This window comes from Vulpes lagopus, chromosome 7 (genome assembly GCF_018345385.1).
Source record: "Vulpes lagopus strain Blue_001 chromosome 7, ASM1834538v1, whole genome shotgun sequence".
Taxonomy (NCBI): domain Eukaryota; kingdom Metazoa; phylum Chordata; class Mammalia; order Carnivora; family Canidae; genus Vulpes; species Vulpes lagopus.
In genome coordinates this window covers 55,233,419-55,252,485 of record NC_054830.1, presented here as the reverse complement: position 1 = coordinate 55,252,485, position 19,067 = coordinate 55,233,419, and the positions used below count along the sequence as shown (strand labels likewise).

General features: G+C 51.8%; 1 protein-coding gene across 1 annotated transcript in view; it reads left to right on the top strand.

The window, feature by feature from the left end:
- RAB43 (RAB43, member RAS oncogene family) overlaps positions 1–9,490 on the top strand; it is a 40,212-nt gene extending 30,722 nt beyond the window's left edge. The window contains exon 3 of the mRNA XM_041764751.1: positions 2,128–9,490. Coding sequence (XP_041620685.1) covers positions 2,128–2,378 — 251 coding nt within the window. The 3' untranslated portion in view covers positions 2,379–9,490. The remainder of the gene's footprint in view (positions 1–2,127) is intronic.
- Positions 9,491–19,067: the final 9,577 nt, after the last annotated feature.

Sequence of the window (19,067 nt, the reverse complement as noted above, 5' to 3'; positions counted from 1 at the left end):
CTGAGGCTCAGAAAAGTGAAGTCTTTTATCCCAGTCCACACAGCCTGTGAGCATATAAATATGAAACTTTGAGCTCTGCCAGTTGTCATTCAGTGACGTCCCGTCACACTGCAGAGCAGGATTGTCAACCATCTGTGTGCTTCCATGTCACTCTGAAGTTTGTGAAAACACAGATGCCAGGCACCACATCTGGATGGGGCCTGTGAATATGCATTTCTCCCAGGTTCCCAGGTGGTGCCGAGGACACCTGTTTGTGACCCAGGGACCCCACTTTGAGAACCACTATTGCTCTTACCTGCTCTTTGCTTTTCCTCATAAATCAATTCCTCAGACCTGGGCTCAAGAAGCTTTGGACCATTTGTGTGGTCCTGAGGTTCTTACTCCAACAGTCAGGCTGATTCTTTTTTTTTTTTTTTTAAGATTTTATTTATTTATTTATGCATGTGAGAGAGAGAGAGAGAGAGAGAGAGAGGAGAGGCAGAGACACAGGCGGAGGGAGAAGCAGACTCCATACAGGGAGCCTGACGTGGGACTCAATCTCGGGTCTCCAGGATCACGCCCTTGGCCGAAGGCAGGCACTTAACCGCTGAGCCACCCAGGGATCCCAGTCAGGCTGATTCTTTCAAGTTTCATATTTATATGCTCACAGGCTGTGTGGAGTGGGATATGCAAGCATTTGGCAGAGCTGGACTTCACAGGCAAGAGTGGAGACTTAAAAGAATTCTTCTAGAAATGGGGTCAAGGAGCCGTTGACCATATTTTTTAGAACATAATGAAACCTCTGACGCCTTGTAGAAGCCAGAGATGTGCCCTCGGGTTGGCTGGTACGCTTTGCTCTGACGAGCCGAAAGCAAAATAATCGAAAACCACGATCTTAGAGCAAATAAGAGAATTCCAGAGGAAAGTAGGAGAGAATAAATAATAAGCCTAAAAAAATTGTAGCGAAGGACAAAACTCACAATGCTAGGTTTCTTTCTTTTTTTTTTTTTTTTTAAAGGATTTTATTTATTTATTCATAGAGACACACGGAGAGAGAGAGAGAGAGAGAGAGAGAGAGAGAGGCAGAGATACAGGCAGAGGGAGAAGCAGGCTCCACACAGAGAGCCTGACGTGGGACTCGATCCAGGGTCTCCAGGATCACGCCCTGGGCTGCAGGCGGTGCTAAACCGCTGCGCCACAGGGGCTGTCCAACAATGCTAGGTTTCTTCCTTTTCCTTTTCCTTTTTTTCCTTTTCCTTTTCCTTTTCCCTTTCCTTTTCCTTTCCTTTTTCTTTCCTTCTTTTCTTTTTTTAAAGATTTTATTTATTTATTCGTGAGAGACAGAGAGAGAGGCAGAGGTAGAAGCAGGCTCAATTCCCGGACCCCGGGATCATGACCTGAGCGGAAGGCGGCCGCTAAACTACTGAGCCACCCAGGTGTCCCACAATGCTAGGTTTCTTTGTTAACACCACCACATAGGGAGTGCCTGCCAAGTGCCAGTTGTGTTTTCAGGCTCGTTTTACCATTTGATTCCTCCTGGGCTGAGGTGGTGGCAGAGATGAGGAAACTGAGATTCAAGGATGCTGTGTGACCCACTTATCTGTGGGTCGCACAGCAAGTGAAAGGGAGCCGAAGTTTCTCACAGCTCTAAAGTACTGTGTTCTTTAACCAAACTTTAGGGCTCCTGCTTGTCAGGAAGAGGCAATAAAATACTCGAGCCTCTGGCAAAAGTAAAAGAAAAAAAAAATGAACGAGGGACTTCAAATGTTAGAAATAAGAGCTTTAACATTAAAAAAAAGTCTTAGAAAAAAGAGGGGGAGGGACACATGGGTGGCCCAGTGGTTGAGCGTCTGTCTTCAGCTCAGGGTGTGATCCTGGGGTCCTGGGATCAAGTCTCACATCAGGCTCCCTGCATGGAGCCTGCTTCTCCCTCTACCTATTATGTCTCTGCCTCTCTCTGTGTCTCTCATGAATAAATAAATAAAATTTTTAAAAAAGAGAGAGATGACCAAGCAAACTGGTATTGCAGCTGGAAGGGCACGATGGTTGGCCTGGCATCTCTGGGTCTCTGGGTGCGGCCCACCCAGTGGGTCAGGGCCTGCTGGCACCCATGGGCCTCACCCCGCCGCACTGGGCCTTTCCCCACAGGGAACAAGTCGGACCTCGGCCACCTCCGCGAGGTCCCGCTGGCCGAGGCGCAGAGCCTGGCAGAGCACTACGACATCCTGTGTGCCATTGAGACGTCGGCCAAGGACTCGAGCAACGTGGAGGAAGCCTTCGTAAGGGTGGCCACGGAGCTGGTTGTCAGACACGGTGGCCCGCTGCTCAGTGAGAAGGGCACTGACCACATCCAGCTGGACAGCAAGGACGTCGGGGAGAGCTGGGGCTGCAGCTGCTGACCGGGGTGCCGGGCAGGCAGGCAGGGGCCTCCCCACCTCCCCGCCCACTGCCCCCCGCCCCCAGCCTGCCAGGCCCACCCCTCCAGGGCTGGCCCTCCATGGCGCCAGCGATTCTAGTGCAGCTGGTTAAAGTCCTGGAATTATCCATTCTGTGGCCTGGGTACTTGATGGGAAAGCTACCCTTGAGGAAGGAAGAAGCAGGGTGCCTTCTGGGTGTTGGGGGTGGGGCCCCTCCTGCCGGCCAGTGGCGGTCCCCTCCGAGTTCTTCACAGTCCAGGACTGGCCCAGGCCCATGGACCACGGTGGGAGAGGGGCCAGGATGTGCCTCCCCTGCGGCATGTGTACTGGTTCCGACCACTTCACACCTTGAGTCTTGCTGTAGCTGTGGCGGCAGCAAGTTGCTGCCTCCCAGGGATGTGGCTGGTGCCGGTTCTCCCGGGTCACTTGGGGCCTCTGGTCGGAGCCTTGGAGGGAGAGAGAGAGTGAGCAGCCCGACAGCACAGCCCCAGGGAAGCCCTAACTCCTTCCCGGCGAGGAACCTTCTTCCTTTCTTCACTGCCAGCTCTAAGCTCGCAGATAGCTTGGGGCTTGGCTTGCTGCCTTAGCAAGCAAGACCTCTCAAGTTTTCTGGTTTTCCATGTAGCTTCTTGTTTTCATCGGCACAAGTATGGGGTCATGGCCCACTGACTGTCTGCTGGCCTGGAGCACAAAGTTTTGCCACTCAGGTTGCAAAACCAGCTGATTCTTCAGCACGGACTCTCAGAACTTGCAGGTTTGGGGGAATGAGATAGGAATGTGGACATTTAAGGGAAAAGTAAAAGCTTGTATCCCTGAGGCTCAGGTCTGAGAGGGAACCTCAGGGCACGTAGTCTGACCTGTGCAGAAGCCCTTCCTGCCACATCCAGAGTGACAGCTCCCCCACTGCCTCTAGTCTAGCTTATAGTTTCCCAAGCCAAGAAGGCAAGGCCCTGGCAGTCCTGGGTCTGGCCACTTCATCCTTGCGGCCCCACCCGCCCTTAACGGTTTCAACATGTGTTGGATGCTGAGGTTAGAAGGCAGATGAGGGCTGGCATCACTGGGGCTCTTGGAAGCACACTGTCCTCTGGGGGTAGCTCAGAGGATCCCAGGGATGGAGCTAGGGGAGGCAGGTGATTTTCCCATACTGCCCCAGCCCTCCGCGTGGGGTCCCAGGAAATACACTGCTGTCAGAGCCGTGGGCAATGCCACAGCATGGAGCTCGAGCCCCATGCCCAGCCCCAACCCCAGAGGTGGGCCACGGGCCTCCAGCTGACTTCCCTGGTCTTCCACTCATGCCCTTTGTTCTGCATCACTGCCTCTCCCAGGCAGGCCTGACCACAGAGCCAGCAGCCAGACCCCCGGCAGTCTGGTGAAGCAGGGTCAGGCATGGAAGGCTTCCCTGGCCGGGACCCAGACAGGCAGGGCTGGTGACTCCCTTTCAGGCAGGGAGGCAGCCATGGGATGGCTGAGCCTGGTTCTGGAGAGGAAGGATGTTGGCCTGGTTGGACCAGGAGCTACCGAGTGGGTGTCTTTGCTGAGGGGAACCAGTCCATTGGTGTCCGGGATGGGGTGGGAGCAGGGAATGAGAAGGCCGCTGGGCTTCCTCCCTCAGTGGCCTTGCCAGTGGGGTGGGGTGAGCAGGGCCTGGGACCCAGCTGCTGACAGGCCTCTCCCCTGCAGTTCCTGGGCTCTACCTGCAAAGTAGAAAGTTCCTGTGAAGGAGGCACATTCAGGCCAAGGGCAAAGGTCCTCCAGCCCCATGACCTCTGCCAGGGGACTGATGTTTGGGCAGAGCTGTGCATTCAAGCTGGGCCCAAGCTGGAAGAGAAACTTTGTGAAGCCTGACCTTGTAGAGACCTGCTGCTTTGGGGGTGGGTGGTGGTGGGGATGTAGAGGGTTTTAGAGCACAGGCCTGGGCCTACCCCTCCTCCCACCCCAAGATTGACTTGCTGCCTCAGTTGCCAGTGAGCACAGGTATGGCCCCTCCCCGTTGTTCCCTGCTGTCCCCCTCTGCCTCCACCTGGGATGGCTTGGGAAAGTGGGAGATCCTTGCGTTCCATTTCCTGCACAGGGATGCCCTGGGCTGCCATGAGGATCCAGGCACAGCAGCAGGTAGCTGGCTGATGATGGGGACTCTAAGCCATCCCCCTCCTCCTCCAGACCCAGGGGTTAAAGGCCGGAAACCCTACAGAGGCTTGGCTGAGAAAGGGGAAAGATCACTGGCCCAGCCAGGACCGGGAAGGTTTCCTCCCACCAGTGGCCTCACGGCTCACCCAGCAACCACGAAAACACTTCCCTTTCCTGCCTGTCACAGTCCCACAGTGTCCAAAACGCTGGGCCGTGTGGTCTCCTGCCACCCTAATCTCCAGGGGGTTAGCCTAGAAATCCAGGGGTTGTCTTAGGCTCCTCACTCTCTCTGCACCCTACCACAGTGCTGGGATCCTACCTCCACGCCAGTCCCCACGCCTCTGCTCTGGACAGGCCCCAGCCTCCCCTGGACACCTTGTGAACCTCCTCGGCCCCTGGGCTTCTAGCCTGCGCAGCACAAACCACCCTCCTGCTGCAGTCAGAGTGGCACTTGTAAAAGGTCACTGCTGATGCTGCCCCCTCCCCTTCCAGCGTGCCTGGGGCCCTTGGGATACAAGCCATGCTCCACCCAGATGCCCAAGGCCTCCACAGCTCTGCCTTGGCCTCCCTTAGGACCACCCTCTGCCCAGGCCACTCCCTCCCCCTGCCCAGCCTCTCTTCATGTCGTTTAGGATCCCACAGAAGACCCACCTAGACACCTCTGAGAATTGGCCCCACCCCGAGCTAGTCCCTTGGTCATAGAACCTTCTGGCATGAATGAGTTCTTTATCTCCCTCTTCCTGAGCAGGAGCCATTTCCCACAGGCTCAGACAGAGACCATTTCCCCACACAAATGCTGGTGCTTAGGGCCCGATGCTGGTGTGCTGACCGTGTGCCAGCTGGACTGCCTGTGGGGGGGCCATCCCAGTCTCCTGGGCCTCGGTCTTCTGTCACTTGGGTAAGAGAAAATGGGGAAGTGTTGAGACAACATGACCCATCTCTGTCCTGCAGCAGCCCAGGGCTTCTGGGGCCAGAGAGCTTAATCTCTTCCTCTGTTTATAAATTGCCCAAGAGCAGGAACAGGTGGGGTCCAGAGCCAGGGTGTGGGAGAGGAGGCAGGGGACAGAGGGCCAGGAAGTGTCCTGGCAGCCACCAGGCCCCAAAGAGAGTACCGTCTGAGGCCTGGGTGGGGCCCCTGTGACGTGGGCTGCAGAAAAGGAGGCTGGTGTTTTATACTCCGGAGGAGGAGTGGGGCAGGCAAGGGACGCGGGTCGGGATTCCCAAGCCAGAGAAGTGGGTCCCTGTCCTCCGGAAGAGGGCTGCAAGGACATTAGGCCCCAGCAGGCATGGAGCTGGAGGGAGCTCCTAATTCATATTGAATTCGATTACTCTTTCCCAGGAGGGCTGTGGGGTGGGGCCTCCGGCCCTGTGCGCCCTGCCAGCCCGGACTGTTGGGCTGTGGGGAAGGCCTCAGCGAGCCCAGTGATGCCGTTTGCATTTGGGGATTTTTCACATTATCTATTTATGATACCGAAATCTTTATAGCAAATCTATTTTTTAAAACATGGAAAAGTTGCCTTTATGGAAACAGAGCCAGAGTGTACACATTCCTAAACCATTAAACTGATTTCTGCAAAGAGCCAATGGTGCCCAAGACTGGTTCTCTCACCTTTGAACCCAGAGCCAGCCCAGGTGGCCACATCTCCACAGATGCTTCCACCTGCCCAGCTGGCTTCCCCAAATAGTCTCCAGGTCTGGAGTGGGGGTGGGGTCTATGCACTGCCCACCGCCCTTCTTAAGACATCTCTGCCCCAGACCAATGTGGAATCCTACAGAAAAGCAGTCAGTGCCTAATGAGCAGGAAGGAGCTTGGGTTTGGTCCTCACTGTCAGGGATACCTGTGTGACCTTGGGCAAGTTACTGCACTCCTCTGGGCCTCTCGGGTTCCTTCAGTTGGGTTTGCAAGTTGGGGGGGGGGGCAGATTGAGGAGCATGGTTCAGTGCATCAGGCCCGCTACCTCTCACACATCTACAACCCCATGAGAAGGTGTTACTATTCCTGTTCTTTACAGATGAGCCAGCAGGCTCAGGCTTTGGGAGTTCCTTGCCCAAGACTTGAAACTATAACAAATTAGAGGTTTTATCCCAAGTCAAGAGATCCCCATGAAAGCCAGACTGGTCTTGTGCACTGCTATATTCCAAGGGCAAAGAATGGTTTCAGGCATGTAGTAGGTGCTCAAAGAATTGCCAACCGCCTAATTGGGACCCCTGGCACCACGACAGCCGTGAATCCATAGCCCACCCATATAATCTGGTCTGTTACTAGTCCTTCTCAGAAAGGGGCCGTGTTGACATGGAGCCAGATGAGAATTGCACAGTATGGCTGCACACCGTGGCCAGGTCGGACTGTACTTGGTCGGCCACGCCCTGCTCTGAGACCAACTGACATCAGGGAGGTCAGACCAGCCTCCGTTCAAATCCCAGGTCTGCTGTGACTGGTTGTGTGACCTTGGGCAAGTCATTTTCCCACCCAGCCTCGGTGTCCTCAGATGGGGGACCCTGATTCCTGTCCTGCCTGCAGCCCGGCAAGCATCCTAAGATCCCAGCTGGGAGGGCTTTGTAAACAGGGGCTCCTGTTTCTGGCTCTGTCCAGAGGTCAGAAGCCTGGTAATTCCACTGAGTGAGTGATGAAGGCCGGGAGCCTGGACATCCCAGAGGGGCCACGCTCCAGGCACTTCCAATCACCTTTTCCAGGGAGAAGAAATGCCTGTGGTTTGAATCTCCTGCTGTCCTAGAATGCAGGGCAGCCCCCAGCCTGCATGTGCCCCTTGGGAGACAAAGCCCTAACCCGGAGGTCCGAGCTGGGCCACCACATGCCCACCCCCCGGAGGCTGTGAGGAGGGCCCTGCCCTCTCTCACCTCTGTCCACGCCGGGGAACTGCCAGACCCCGGGACAAGGCCCTGGGCTTATTTAAAGCAGGGAAACTGAGGCCAGGGGCTCTAAGAGCTGAGCCTGGCCCTGCCCCTCCTGTGGGGGCATCCAAAGCTCCAAGCCCGACTCCTCTACTCCCTCCACACATTCCCCCAGGGGCTCAGCTGAGGAGGGATGTCGCCAGCCCTTCCTTCAGGGAAGCTGGGATGCAGGGTGCCCCCACCCCAGTCCCATCCCCTCCTCAGCCCCAGGCCCCCTTCCCTCACGGCTGCCCCCCACCCCAGCAGCCTCTGCCCGGCCTGGCCCCCGCCTCCTGCCTCCACGCCCAGCTCCACACACCTTCCTCGACCACGTCACCCCCTGGCTTGGACCTGCAGGCCCCTGCTGCCCGCAGACTCCCCTCAGGGCCTGTCAGGGCCGTTCACAGCCGGCCACACTCTGCCCTGACACTCGCCACCCCCAGCCCACAGGGCTCTGCCCTTTCCTGGCCCCGCTGCTCCCGATGGGCTGACCCCCAGACCCACCAGAAGAGTCCACCTTGCTGCGGCTGCCCCGAACAGGGCCTTCTGCGTACCAACAGTCCCAGCTGGGGCCCTGGGCCCAGAGGACAACCACCTGCTCCTGACACGGACTCCCAGGCACCCCCAGGAGCCCTCCAGGATGGGGGCCCCCGCCCCCAGAGCCTGCCGTCGGGTCCCCCATGGGAAAGACAAGATTCGCCCGATGGCGGGCTGGCTCCCACTGCTGCTTCCTGGCCGTCTGCTCTGTGCTCTCCCCGGGCCACCTCGGGGGGCTGTAGCAAGGCCAGCTCTGGCCGCCCACCTCGGCTGTGAGATGGAGGGAGCTGGGACGGGTCTCCTCCCTCCCACGCCGGGGCTGTGTGCTTTGGGCCTCTGTCCCCACCTTGCATCCTGGGGCTGCCAGCACTTGCCTGCGGAACACGCTACAGACATGGAGGTTCCCAGTTAGAGCTACTCACTCATCAGCACAGCGTCACTTACCTATGAGGGAGCTGGAGGGTCCGAGTGTAGGGCTGAGGGGACAGCAGGAGGCATGGAGCTGACAAAGGAGGCCGGGAGAGAGGGTGCTCAGGCTGGTGAGTGGGGCCAGGATGCCTGCCCTCTGCTCAGCGGGCAGTCCAGGGAGAGCAGGCGGCGGCATCCAGGAGCTGCTTGGAAATGTAGGATCCCAGCGCCCACCCCAGAGCTCCTGATTCAGAATCTGGATTGTTGTAAGGTCCCCAAAGGATTTGTGAGCCTGCTGCCGTTTGAAGAACGCTGGTGCTCCACAGCCTGCCCACCCCACCCAGGTGATCCCTGGGTAGGCCTTTATGGCTCGAAAATGTTTAGGTTCTTCCAAAAAAAAAAAAAAAAAAGGAGGCCTGAAGGTTCTTGCCCATTTACCCCTGAAAGGTGATTTCCATCCTCCGCCGAGGCACTGATTTGCTATGTGGACGTGAAGGGCAGAGGGCTGGTGGCTGGCTCCTTGGCAGGGTCACCTGGGATCACCCGGGCCACCCCAACACCCGACATTCTTCCATCGGACTCCAACCCCATCTGGCAACATTTGAGCTTGTGTCTGACAGAGGTTCTTGACCTTTTCTGGATCTCTGACCGCCATAAGCTGTAGACCCTTTCGTCAGGAAAGATCTATATTCACATCCACACCCAAATGTGGCGCGTTGTTGGGGGTGAGTAGACAGTTAGGTGAAGGTTGCCCACTTCCCATGTCTGGAATCTTCAAACTTCTGTGGAAATGCTGTTTACAGCTCTTGAGATGGTAGAGTCTGAAACATATAGTTTTCTGTGTGAATTCACGGAGTGAATGGCCCAAATGCCCATCCAGTGAACAGCAGAGGTTAGTTTTGAGCCCTGGATGTCGGGCCCCAGGGTTGTGCCTCAATCCTCTGAAATCCTGGGAGGGACCCTTGGATTTCGTGGGGTGGGACTGTGGCTGCACTAGACAGCCCAAACTCAGGTTTACATTCAACAAAAGGGACCCGATTCTAAGTGGACATTCCTGAAAATAACAAACTTTATGGCGATCTATCTCAAGGAACGAATCTTAAAAACAATAAAACCTCTATACACAGGAATATCCATGGCAGCCTTATTTCTGTACAAGGGGAAACCAGGAGGCAGCCATCCCTTGCTGCAGAGTAGTTTAGACTGTGTGTCTGAGCACTGGAGATGTAGGACTATCTCTCAGTGAAGGGCTGGGGAACGTGGGTCTTCCTTCCACCCTCCTACACTTTCTGGTCTTCTATGGTCAACATCTACTACATTTGTCATAGAAAGACACAGTATGCTCCAGAAGGGTCATGAAAGCAATGTAACATTAAAAAATATGACGCTGCATTCATTGAAGGATTCAGAATACCCAAGTAAAGAAGTGTTACGATTGACGTAAATAATAAGGCGAAATAATAACACGAAAATGTTAACAGGGATTGTGTTAAAATGGAGCTATAGAGAACTTCCTATTTCTTTTCTCTCTTTTACAAATCTTTGAAAATGGAACTATGCTGCTTTTTTTTTTTTTAATTTTTTTTTTATTTATTTACGATAGTCACAGAGAGAGAGAGAGAGAGGCAGAGACACAGGCGGAGGGAGAAGCAGGCTCCATGCACCGGGAGCCTGATGTGGGATTCGATCCCGGGTCTCCAGGATCGCACCCTGGGCCAAAGGCAGGCGCCAAACCGCTGCGCCACCCAGGGATCCCTATGCTGCTTTTTGATATATATATATAATATATAGCATATTTTATATATAGCCTATTGAAATATATTACATAAGAGTGTGTAACTACGGCTTTCTGTCTCAGCTGTAGACACGCACATGTACATATAGATACACGCTTATGTGGGAAATAAGTAATAAATCTGATAAAGAGTTTTTGGAAACTAGTTTCATCACTCATAACCTTGCTCAATAGTTTCAGGGAGAATTTTGGCATAGTGAATTGATAATCAGTCAGGGATTTTCTTACTCATTTGGTGGAGGCTTTTCTGTTGTTTTTTTACTTAAAAATCACATATTTGATACATGATTTTTGCTTTAATTCTGAGAATTTCCAAATGCCTACAAAGGCAGAGAATGCAACCAAGCCCTGTGTACCCACTGCACAGCTTCAACAACCCTTATCATCTTGCCACACTGGCTGCATCTATTCACCCCCTCCTCCTTTTCAGCTGGAGAATTTTAATGCAAATCACAGACAAGAGGAGGCATTTCACCCAAATTGGTCACTATGAATCTAAAAGTGAACAGGCAAGTGGAACCATAACAAAAGTAAGCCCCACCTAACAAAAGTAATCATAATTCCTCGAAGTCATCCTAGATCTAGTCTTTATTCAAGTTCACCAATCGCCCCCTCCAAAAGTCTTTTAATTTTGTTTTTGGTTGTTGTTGATGGTTATGAGATTTGGGTGTGTATCTCTTTTTAAGTCTCTTTTAATCTAGAATATTATTCCCTTCTTTTATTTTTTTCTTGCCACTTACTTGATTAAATGGGGTCATTTGCCTATAGCATCCCCTCTCGAATTTTGGGTTTGGCTGATTACACCCCTATGGTGTTCTTTAGCATGTTTTTCTCTCCCCCATACTTCCTGGAAACTGGTGGTTTGATTGAACTCTTGGCAAGAATAGGGGTGGTGCAATTTGTACCTTTTGCTCAAGCCAGGAAGCACATAATGGTAGGATGTCCCACTTTTAATGCTGAGGATTGACCAAGGGGCTCAGGTGGTGCTCACCTCAGGCCTTCTTGTAAGGTTCTTCACCAGCCTTCGCCTAATGCTTTTACCACCTGTTAACCATCACTGCCTGAATTGGTCATTTCACTGGGGTTCACAAAAATGGAGCCATCTAACTCCTTCTGCTCAACCTTCACATTAAAATTATCCCTGTATACACTAGCTGGAATTATTTGAGCTGACAAAAATATAATGGCTTCGATGAATTAAAACATATCAAATATGTGTGTGTGTGCTTCTATGAAGGAACATATCAGTAGGTTAATCCATTGAAGCCATCATTCTTTTTTTTTTAAATTTTATAGAGGAGTACAAATAGGGGGGTCAGCAGAGGGAGAGGGAGAGGTAGGCTTCTTGCTGAGCAGGGAGCCCAACGTGGGGCTCCATCCCAGGACCCTGAGATCACAACCTGAGCTAAAGGCAGATGCTCAACTGACTGAACCACCAGGAGATCCTGCCATCATTCTTTTTAATGCTCAAATTATTCTATCTTTGGACAGTGAGACTCCTTTCCAGCAGGCTCCTGAGTTCTCTGCCATGACCCACTGGTCTTGAGTGTTTCTTTGCTTTCTGGCATATAGTGTGCATTTTCTGCCCCATACCTAGAGTCATTCATTACTCCAAGGAGCCACTGGGTGTTTTGCTGTTTCTAAAACAAGTTTTTAAGTATCCTCTTGTTCTTTGTTTGGTGTTCCTTTTTCCTGTTGTTTGTTTTGAACATGCTGGGGCTTTTCTCAGCCTGGTCATCTCTGACTCTGCCCCTGTATTGAAAGCTTCTGGGGAGTCTGCCTGGATGTGTGGGTCCTGTGATGAGTTGGCTTCTCCCTATGGGGTGATCAGGGCCACACTGGCCTTTCCACTAGAGAGGGATCCTCAAATGTCTGGGCCTGGAGGTCTTTTCTCCCAGGCTTTTCTGCTTTTGCAGTAAAGATCGTCTGTCTCGGGATCCCTGGGTGGCGCAGTGGTTTAGCGCCTGCCTTTGGCCCAGGGCGCAATCCTGGAGACCCGGGATCGAATCCCACGTCGGGCTCCCGGTGCATGGAGCCTGCTTCTCCCTCTGCCTGTGTCTCTGCTTCTCTCTCTCTCTCTCTCTCTCTCTCTCTCTGTGTGACTATCATAAATAAATTAAAAAAAAAAAAAAAAAAGATCTTCTGTTTCCTGTCTCCACCCCAGGGTGGGTGGTGATAGCAGAACCTCACTGCCCTGCTTGCTGTCCCAGGCCTGAAGTCTCTCTTTGCAGTGTCTCTGAAAGTGGATCTCCTCTCTCCTGCAGCACTCGGGCAAAATGGAGGTCATCTAAAGGTGGAAGTTGGGCAGGGTGCCTGTGGGTTCTGATTTTCAGCCAGGGCTTGACTCCCAGCCCCTAGCCTCTCCCATGATCTTATCTGATTTTATTAAAACCCAAGCAACCTAGAAATGAAAGCAAATTCCTATTTGCATGTTCATGTTTTAAAAAAGAAAGTGGTTGGTGCTATGAAATTGTCTTACTTTTTAATACTTTTTTTTAAATTGTTTCTACAACATCATTTAATATAAGGATAAATTCTATTTTAAAGGTTCTGTGTATTTTTCTAGATGTGAACTATTTCAATAGCTTTTTTGTACCAGAGCTTGTAAACTAGGCATAAGAGGAATATTTTTAGGATCTATATGATTACTTCAATATGCACTTGCTGCTTTAAAGAGTATTGTGTCATCAGTGTTGTTGGGCTCATTTGTGCAATTGTTATGTTTGATTTTATTATTTTAAATGAAAATCATGTAAAGTGTTATCATCTTGCAGACTTTAAAAAAATTCTTTTGTTTCATTTCTGAATAAAAGTCATATCACAGTTGCAAAAAGGAAGCGTGGAGCCTCCTGGGGGTTCTGTGGGGTGAAGGAGCCACCCCTCCTTGGGCTTCCTCTGCAGGCCATGGGGTGGGTGCTTCTCTTACCTGACCAGGCAGCTGGCTCCTCTGCCCACTATCCATCTTACAGGAGCTTGTGCGCATCACTTTCTGACTGTTGTCTCCCCCATTAACCTGGTCCTTACGGATTTATGCCTTTTTTACAATCATCCAGTAATTTTGGTGGGGCTTGGGGCAAGGAGAGGAGACCGTCCCACGTGGTCAGTATGCTCAGTGTAAACAGAGTCTGGGAAGGTTCTGTACACTTCACCAATACCTCTCCAAGCTGCTGTTCTGACTTCATCTGGCTTTCTGCTTAAATCTCTCATGAGGATTGATAAGGAGGTCCAGATGATGCCAGTGTCATCCCTTATTTGTTGAATCCTCTAGCAACGATTTTGATTGGGATGAAATTGAATTTATAGAATAATCTGAGAGGACTGAACCTTGCTGTCCATGAATAGGTACCTCTTTCCATTACTCAGACCTTCTGTCTTCAGTGACACTTTCTCGTGCTTGTTTTTTTCAACTGAATTTTAATACCCCACTTACAGTCTAGATCAGTGTTTCAAAAATGGGCTTTAAAAAAGTCTTGAAGCTCATTAATAGCCTACAAAGGCAGAGATGGAAAAGGAGGGAAGGTGGCAGGTTAGGTCCCTGTCCCACCAGATCGAGCCACTTCTTTTTATTTATTTTTTAAAGATTTTATTTAAAAAAAAAAAAAGATTTTATTTATTTATTCATAAGAGACACACACAGAGAGAGAGAGAGAGAGAGAGAGAGAGAGAGGAGCAGAGTGATACAGGCTCCACACAGGTTGCCCAGTGTGGGACTTGATTCCGGGACTCCAGGATCACGCCCTGAGCTGGAAGGCAGATGCTTAACCTCTGAGCCATCCAGGCATCCCAAACCACTTCATTTTATATACCAGTAGTGTCTAGGGATTCATTGGAGAATAGGTCTTACCACTAAAAAGATTTGAAAGCCATCACTCTAGACTTTTTAAAAAATTGTGATAAAATACACCTAACATAAAATTTACCATCTTAAGCATTTTTAAATGTACAGTTCAGTAGTGTTAAGTATGTTCACGTGGTTGTGCAACTATCACCACCATCCACCTCCAGAACTTATTCATCTTAGTTCTTGCAAACCTAAAACTCTATACTTGTCAAACAACTCCCCATTCCCCACCCCACCCCCCCGAGTCTCCACTCAAGGGTTTTTGATTTTTTAAAAGATTTATTTATTTGAGAGAGAGAGAAAAACAGAGAGAGAGCACAAGCAAGAGTGGAAGGGGCAGAAGGAGAGGGAGAGAGAATCTCAATCAAGCTCCGCACTGAGCATGGAACCCTACATGGGGCTGGATCTCATGACCCTGAGATCACAACCTGAGTCGAAACCAAGAGACCAATGCTTAAACAACTGTACCACCCAGGCACCCCACCATTCTAGACTTTTTAAAGGCAAAATGAATGGGTGTCTTCAGTTACAGAATAAAATTATTCACGTTCGTTGAAAGATAGTACAAAATATACTTAGTTAAAAAACTGTATAAGGTAATTCACACTTTCTGGACTCAAAGTAAGGACTAGTTCAGGTTGAGATTCAGGTGCATGCAGTTCTTTTAGAATTGAAAGCATCAAGGGCATGTACTCCTACTTTTGCTTTTACTCATAGGTCTGTCCCCCAAGGCATTTGATAAAGAATCCAGGTGGTTGGCTAAACCTCGGAGTCTTACTTCTCTTTTCATGATGTCTTTGTAAACCTCACATTTGTTTTCTACTTAGTAGGGATACACAGACCTAAAAGAAAGGAATAGGATTTTATCTACGTTCCTGTAATAGTCTGAACAAAAACAGGATCACTGGGGCTGTCAGGGGCTCCATCTGGTTCCTTCTCTGTTGTTGCCCTGACAACTCTGAAGTATTTTAATTTTTTAAATTAAGAAAGTGTACAGTTTAGCTTCCCTCTCTGGATTTCACCCACTTTATTAGAGATCTATTTCAAAAAACAAAACTTTCCCAATATTTTGAGACATTTCGCAAAGCCTGAATAAGTCATCATTGCTTATTAAATGAAGGATTTAATATGAGGATTCCAGCCCCAAAGCTGTTTAGAAAGCTGACAATCAGAGGCTGGGGCTGTCGAGTCAGGTGCTGTTGCTCGAAGATTCTCCAGGCCACCGATTCACTGCTCCCCTGTTGGGGCAGAGCTGGGCGAGGACAAGTCTTCCACCTTCTGCTCTCTGCCATGTCAGTCGCGCACAGAGGACGGGCTCAGGAGGTGGGGGTTCACTTTCAAGAGATGGCAGGCATTCTTGGCTTGACAGGAACTGGCTCTCATCTGGTGTGATGCGTCATCCCCAGGGGCTAGAGAGGGTGAGGGTCCTGGCTGGGAGACCGTGTGCACACAGGCACTCATAGGAGTTGTGGGTGGGTAAGCGTGCATGCAACACCACATGAGACAGAACTTGCGTTAGTGGCTCAGGGCCAAGACCCAGCGTGTGCCCCCCGAGAGTGCCACCCTCTCTGCGGCATGTCCGCCTTCTGATCAAGTGACATTAGCTTCACATAGTCCTGTGGGTCCAACGCGGCCAGATGCCACCTGCTGCTGAGCTGGGCACACAGGAAGAGCAGGGTTCCAGGCCTGCCTTGCGGTTAGGGCGGCGGGCTTCTGGGTGCAGGCGGTGATTGCTTGGGAAGCCTCCCTCCCACCATTCCCAGGCCTGGCCGCCAGCATCCGCACTTGCCTCTTCCCTCCTTCTGCTCACCTGCTGGCCAGAGCAGCGCAGAGGCCCCGCAGAAGCCCTGAGAGGGAGCCTGGAGCCAGCCAGAGGCCTCCTGCCGGGCAGCCACGGGGCCGTCGCCTAGGGGCAGCGGCCTGCAGGACAGGGCTTGTCACCGCAGCTGCTAAAGTCACCTCAGCAAATTCTCCAAGTGCTGCTTGATTTTAAAAATGCTCATGATGGAGCACCTGGGTAGCTCAGGGTTGAGCATTGGCCTTCCGCTCGGGGTGTGATTCCAGGGGCCTGAGATCGAGTCCCACATTGGGCTCCCTGCAGGGAGCCTGCTTCTCCCTCTGCCTGTGTCTCTGCCTCTCTCTGTCTCTTATGAATAAATAAATAAAATGTTTTTTAAAAATGCTCATGAAGGGGATCCCTGGGTGGCGCAGCGGTTTGGTGCCTGCCTTTGGCCCAGGGCGCGATCCTGGAGACCTGGGATCGAATCCCACATCGGGCTCCCGGTGCATGGAGCCTGCTTCTCCCTCTGCCTGTGTCTCTGCCTCTCTGTCTCTCTCTGTGTGACTATCATGAATAAATAAATAAAATCTTAAAAAAAAAAAATTAAAAAAAAAAATGCTCATGAAGGAGGTGGTCGTGAAGATGATGTCGTGGTGACTGGGATAGATTGATGGCAATGACAGATGGCACTTTGCTTATAATGGGGCTCAGGCCCATGGCTGTTTGGTGCTAGTGGTGACAGAGGTGGTAGGGGGCTGGTGAGGGGGGCAGTGTCGCCTCCCGGGGCTGACATCTGTGGCTGTGGTGGAGAGGATGAGTGGCGGTGAGTGTGAAACAGGTGAGCAGGCCATGTGGGCACCAATGGTGGAGGTGCTGGGGGTGGTGTTAATAGCCATTATGGGTTGTGGGGACCTAAGGTCCTGCAGGGGACAGTGGTGGCCAGTAGGGCATGGTCAGTCGTGGTGGTGGGATCTGCGGTTGCTGCTTTGGTGGCTATGAAGCAGGTGGGGACTCTGCACATGGCTCTCTGGTGGCCACCTTGCTGGCCCGGGACAGAGACCATGGGGACAAAGGAGGTGGCAAATTGAGTTTCCCAGTACACCTGGTTCCCTGGGGATTCTTGCGCGAATCTGCCATCCACCTTGGGAGATCCCTGCTCGGCCACTGGCAGTCCCTCGGGGGCATCATCCTCTGCATTGGCGATGCTGAGCTGCTCAGCCTCGCGGCAGGTTCTCATGCAACCAGCTGCTCGGCCAGCAGAATCAAGGCTAATGGTCGCTTTTGTGCCAGACCTGTGGCTGCATGTGTTGGCCTCCAGAAGGAGCAGGAACAGAATTCAGGAGCACCCCACATGGAGACTGGAGGGCTGAAGGCCCTCGGTTTCAGGAAGCTTCCAAGAGGACACTTTTCAGGTGTGAAAGGGACCTGTCCGGGATCATGCCTATGAAGTGACTGTCAGGGGTCCTGGGCCGGTGTCCTCCATCGCATGTGGGGGAGTAGTGCCTTCCTCACAGGGTACAGAAGGACCCCCGGCAGGTGCTTCCTGCAGGGCCGCGCACATACTAAGTAGCCCGTGAGGAGACGCCAGCTTTTCCTGTTCTCCTGAAGCAGCCTGTTCAGCTGATCAGACTGCAGAAATCACAGACTCAGCCTGTGCAGTCTATCCAGCCACTTACTATGTTTTGTCTGTGCTGTTGATATATACGTAACATTTTTTGGATTTAATTATCAGCACTTAAGGCAGAGGTTTCACACAAAAATGTAGATTTCCAACCCCTCTGGAAGAATGGGAAGACTTGGTGCCTGGGTCAGCACCTCCACAGGGCAGCGTTAGGTGGGACATGGGCTCTCTGGTTTGCCCAGGCTCCACCTCTCCCTACAGCCCACCCTCTCCCCTGAGTTTGGGCCTCCTGCTCCAGCCTCACCTCTGTGGCTCACTATCCTCCAGTGGTGCTCTGTGCCCACCTGGCTTTCCTTGTGGCACCCTCTGAGCCACAGGCCCACCACATGACCTCCTTTGAGGGAGGGATCTTGGTGTCATTATGTCTGGATTTGGGTTGGCCAGTATCAGACCTGGAAATAGTCTCTTATGTGATGGAGAAAAGTTTATTAGTTTAATTGCTGGTACCAGAAATTCCCCGAGGGAGACAAGTGTCTTGTTTGAAGAATTTGATGATCATTGCTGGGGGTAGAAGTGGGATTCCAGGGCACCTGGGTGGCTCAGCGGTTTAGCGTCTGCTTTCAGCTCACAGTGTGATCCTAGGGTCCTGGGATCGAATCTCACATCGGGCTCCCTACAGGGAGCCTGCTTCTCCCTCTGCCTGTGTCTCTGCCTCTCTCTGTGTCTCTCATGAATAAATAAGCAAAATCTTAAAAAAGGAAAAAAAAAAAAGAAGTGGGACTCCAGAGTTAGCAGGTGTCCTGATGTTGGCACCTGGAGTTGTTTCCATGAGAAAGGGAAGAATTTGTTATTTGGTTTCTAAAGAGGACGGATAGAGAGGAGGAAAAAGAGAGAGAGCTTATAAGAGAAGGGGAGAAAGGACGGGGCCAGGTGAACAGGTGTCTTCATGGCCAGGACAGAGTGGCCAAAGGCCATTTTGGAGACTGTGATGCGCCTTTCAAGGTATGTCTGCCAGGGAGATGGAAATGGCTCTTCCCCTACCCACCTGGGGTCTTCCGTGCCTCCTGCTCTGCTCACTGCTGTGTCGGGAGAGCAAGCTTTCTGTGGAATTTCTAGGGAGTAAATGTTATTTTTTTAAAAAGATTTTATTTATTTATTCATGAGACACACACACACACACACACACACACACAGAGAGAGAGAGAGAGAGAGAGAGAGAGAGAGGCAGAGACACAGGCAGAGGGAGAAGCAGGCTCCATGGAGGGAGCCTGACGTGGGACTCGATTCCAGGACCCCAGGATCACGCCCTGGACCAAAGGTGGCGCTAAACCACTGAGCCACCAGGGCTGCCCCTATAGGGATTAAAGGTTGATATGAAATCCGCCTGGGCCCTCCTGAGTGGCCGATGCAAGAAACAGGTGCCAGGGCAGAGGAGAGCATGGGTGCCGGAGTCCTGGGACCTGTCAGGCTACTGAGCAAGGGCTCGGGATGTCCATGGATCATGGGGTTGGGGGTGGCTGGTGTGGAAGAGGTGGTACAGCCCATTTTACTAGGAATCTGGGGGACAGAGAAGCCCCAGTTGGTATCTGGTTATAACAAAATGGACCCAGGTTTCCAGAAGGAGCCAGATATGGGTGCTGAGAGGGAAAAAAACCATTCTGAGCTTGGAG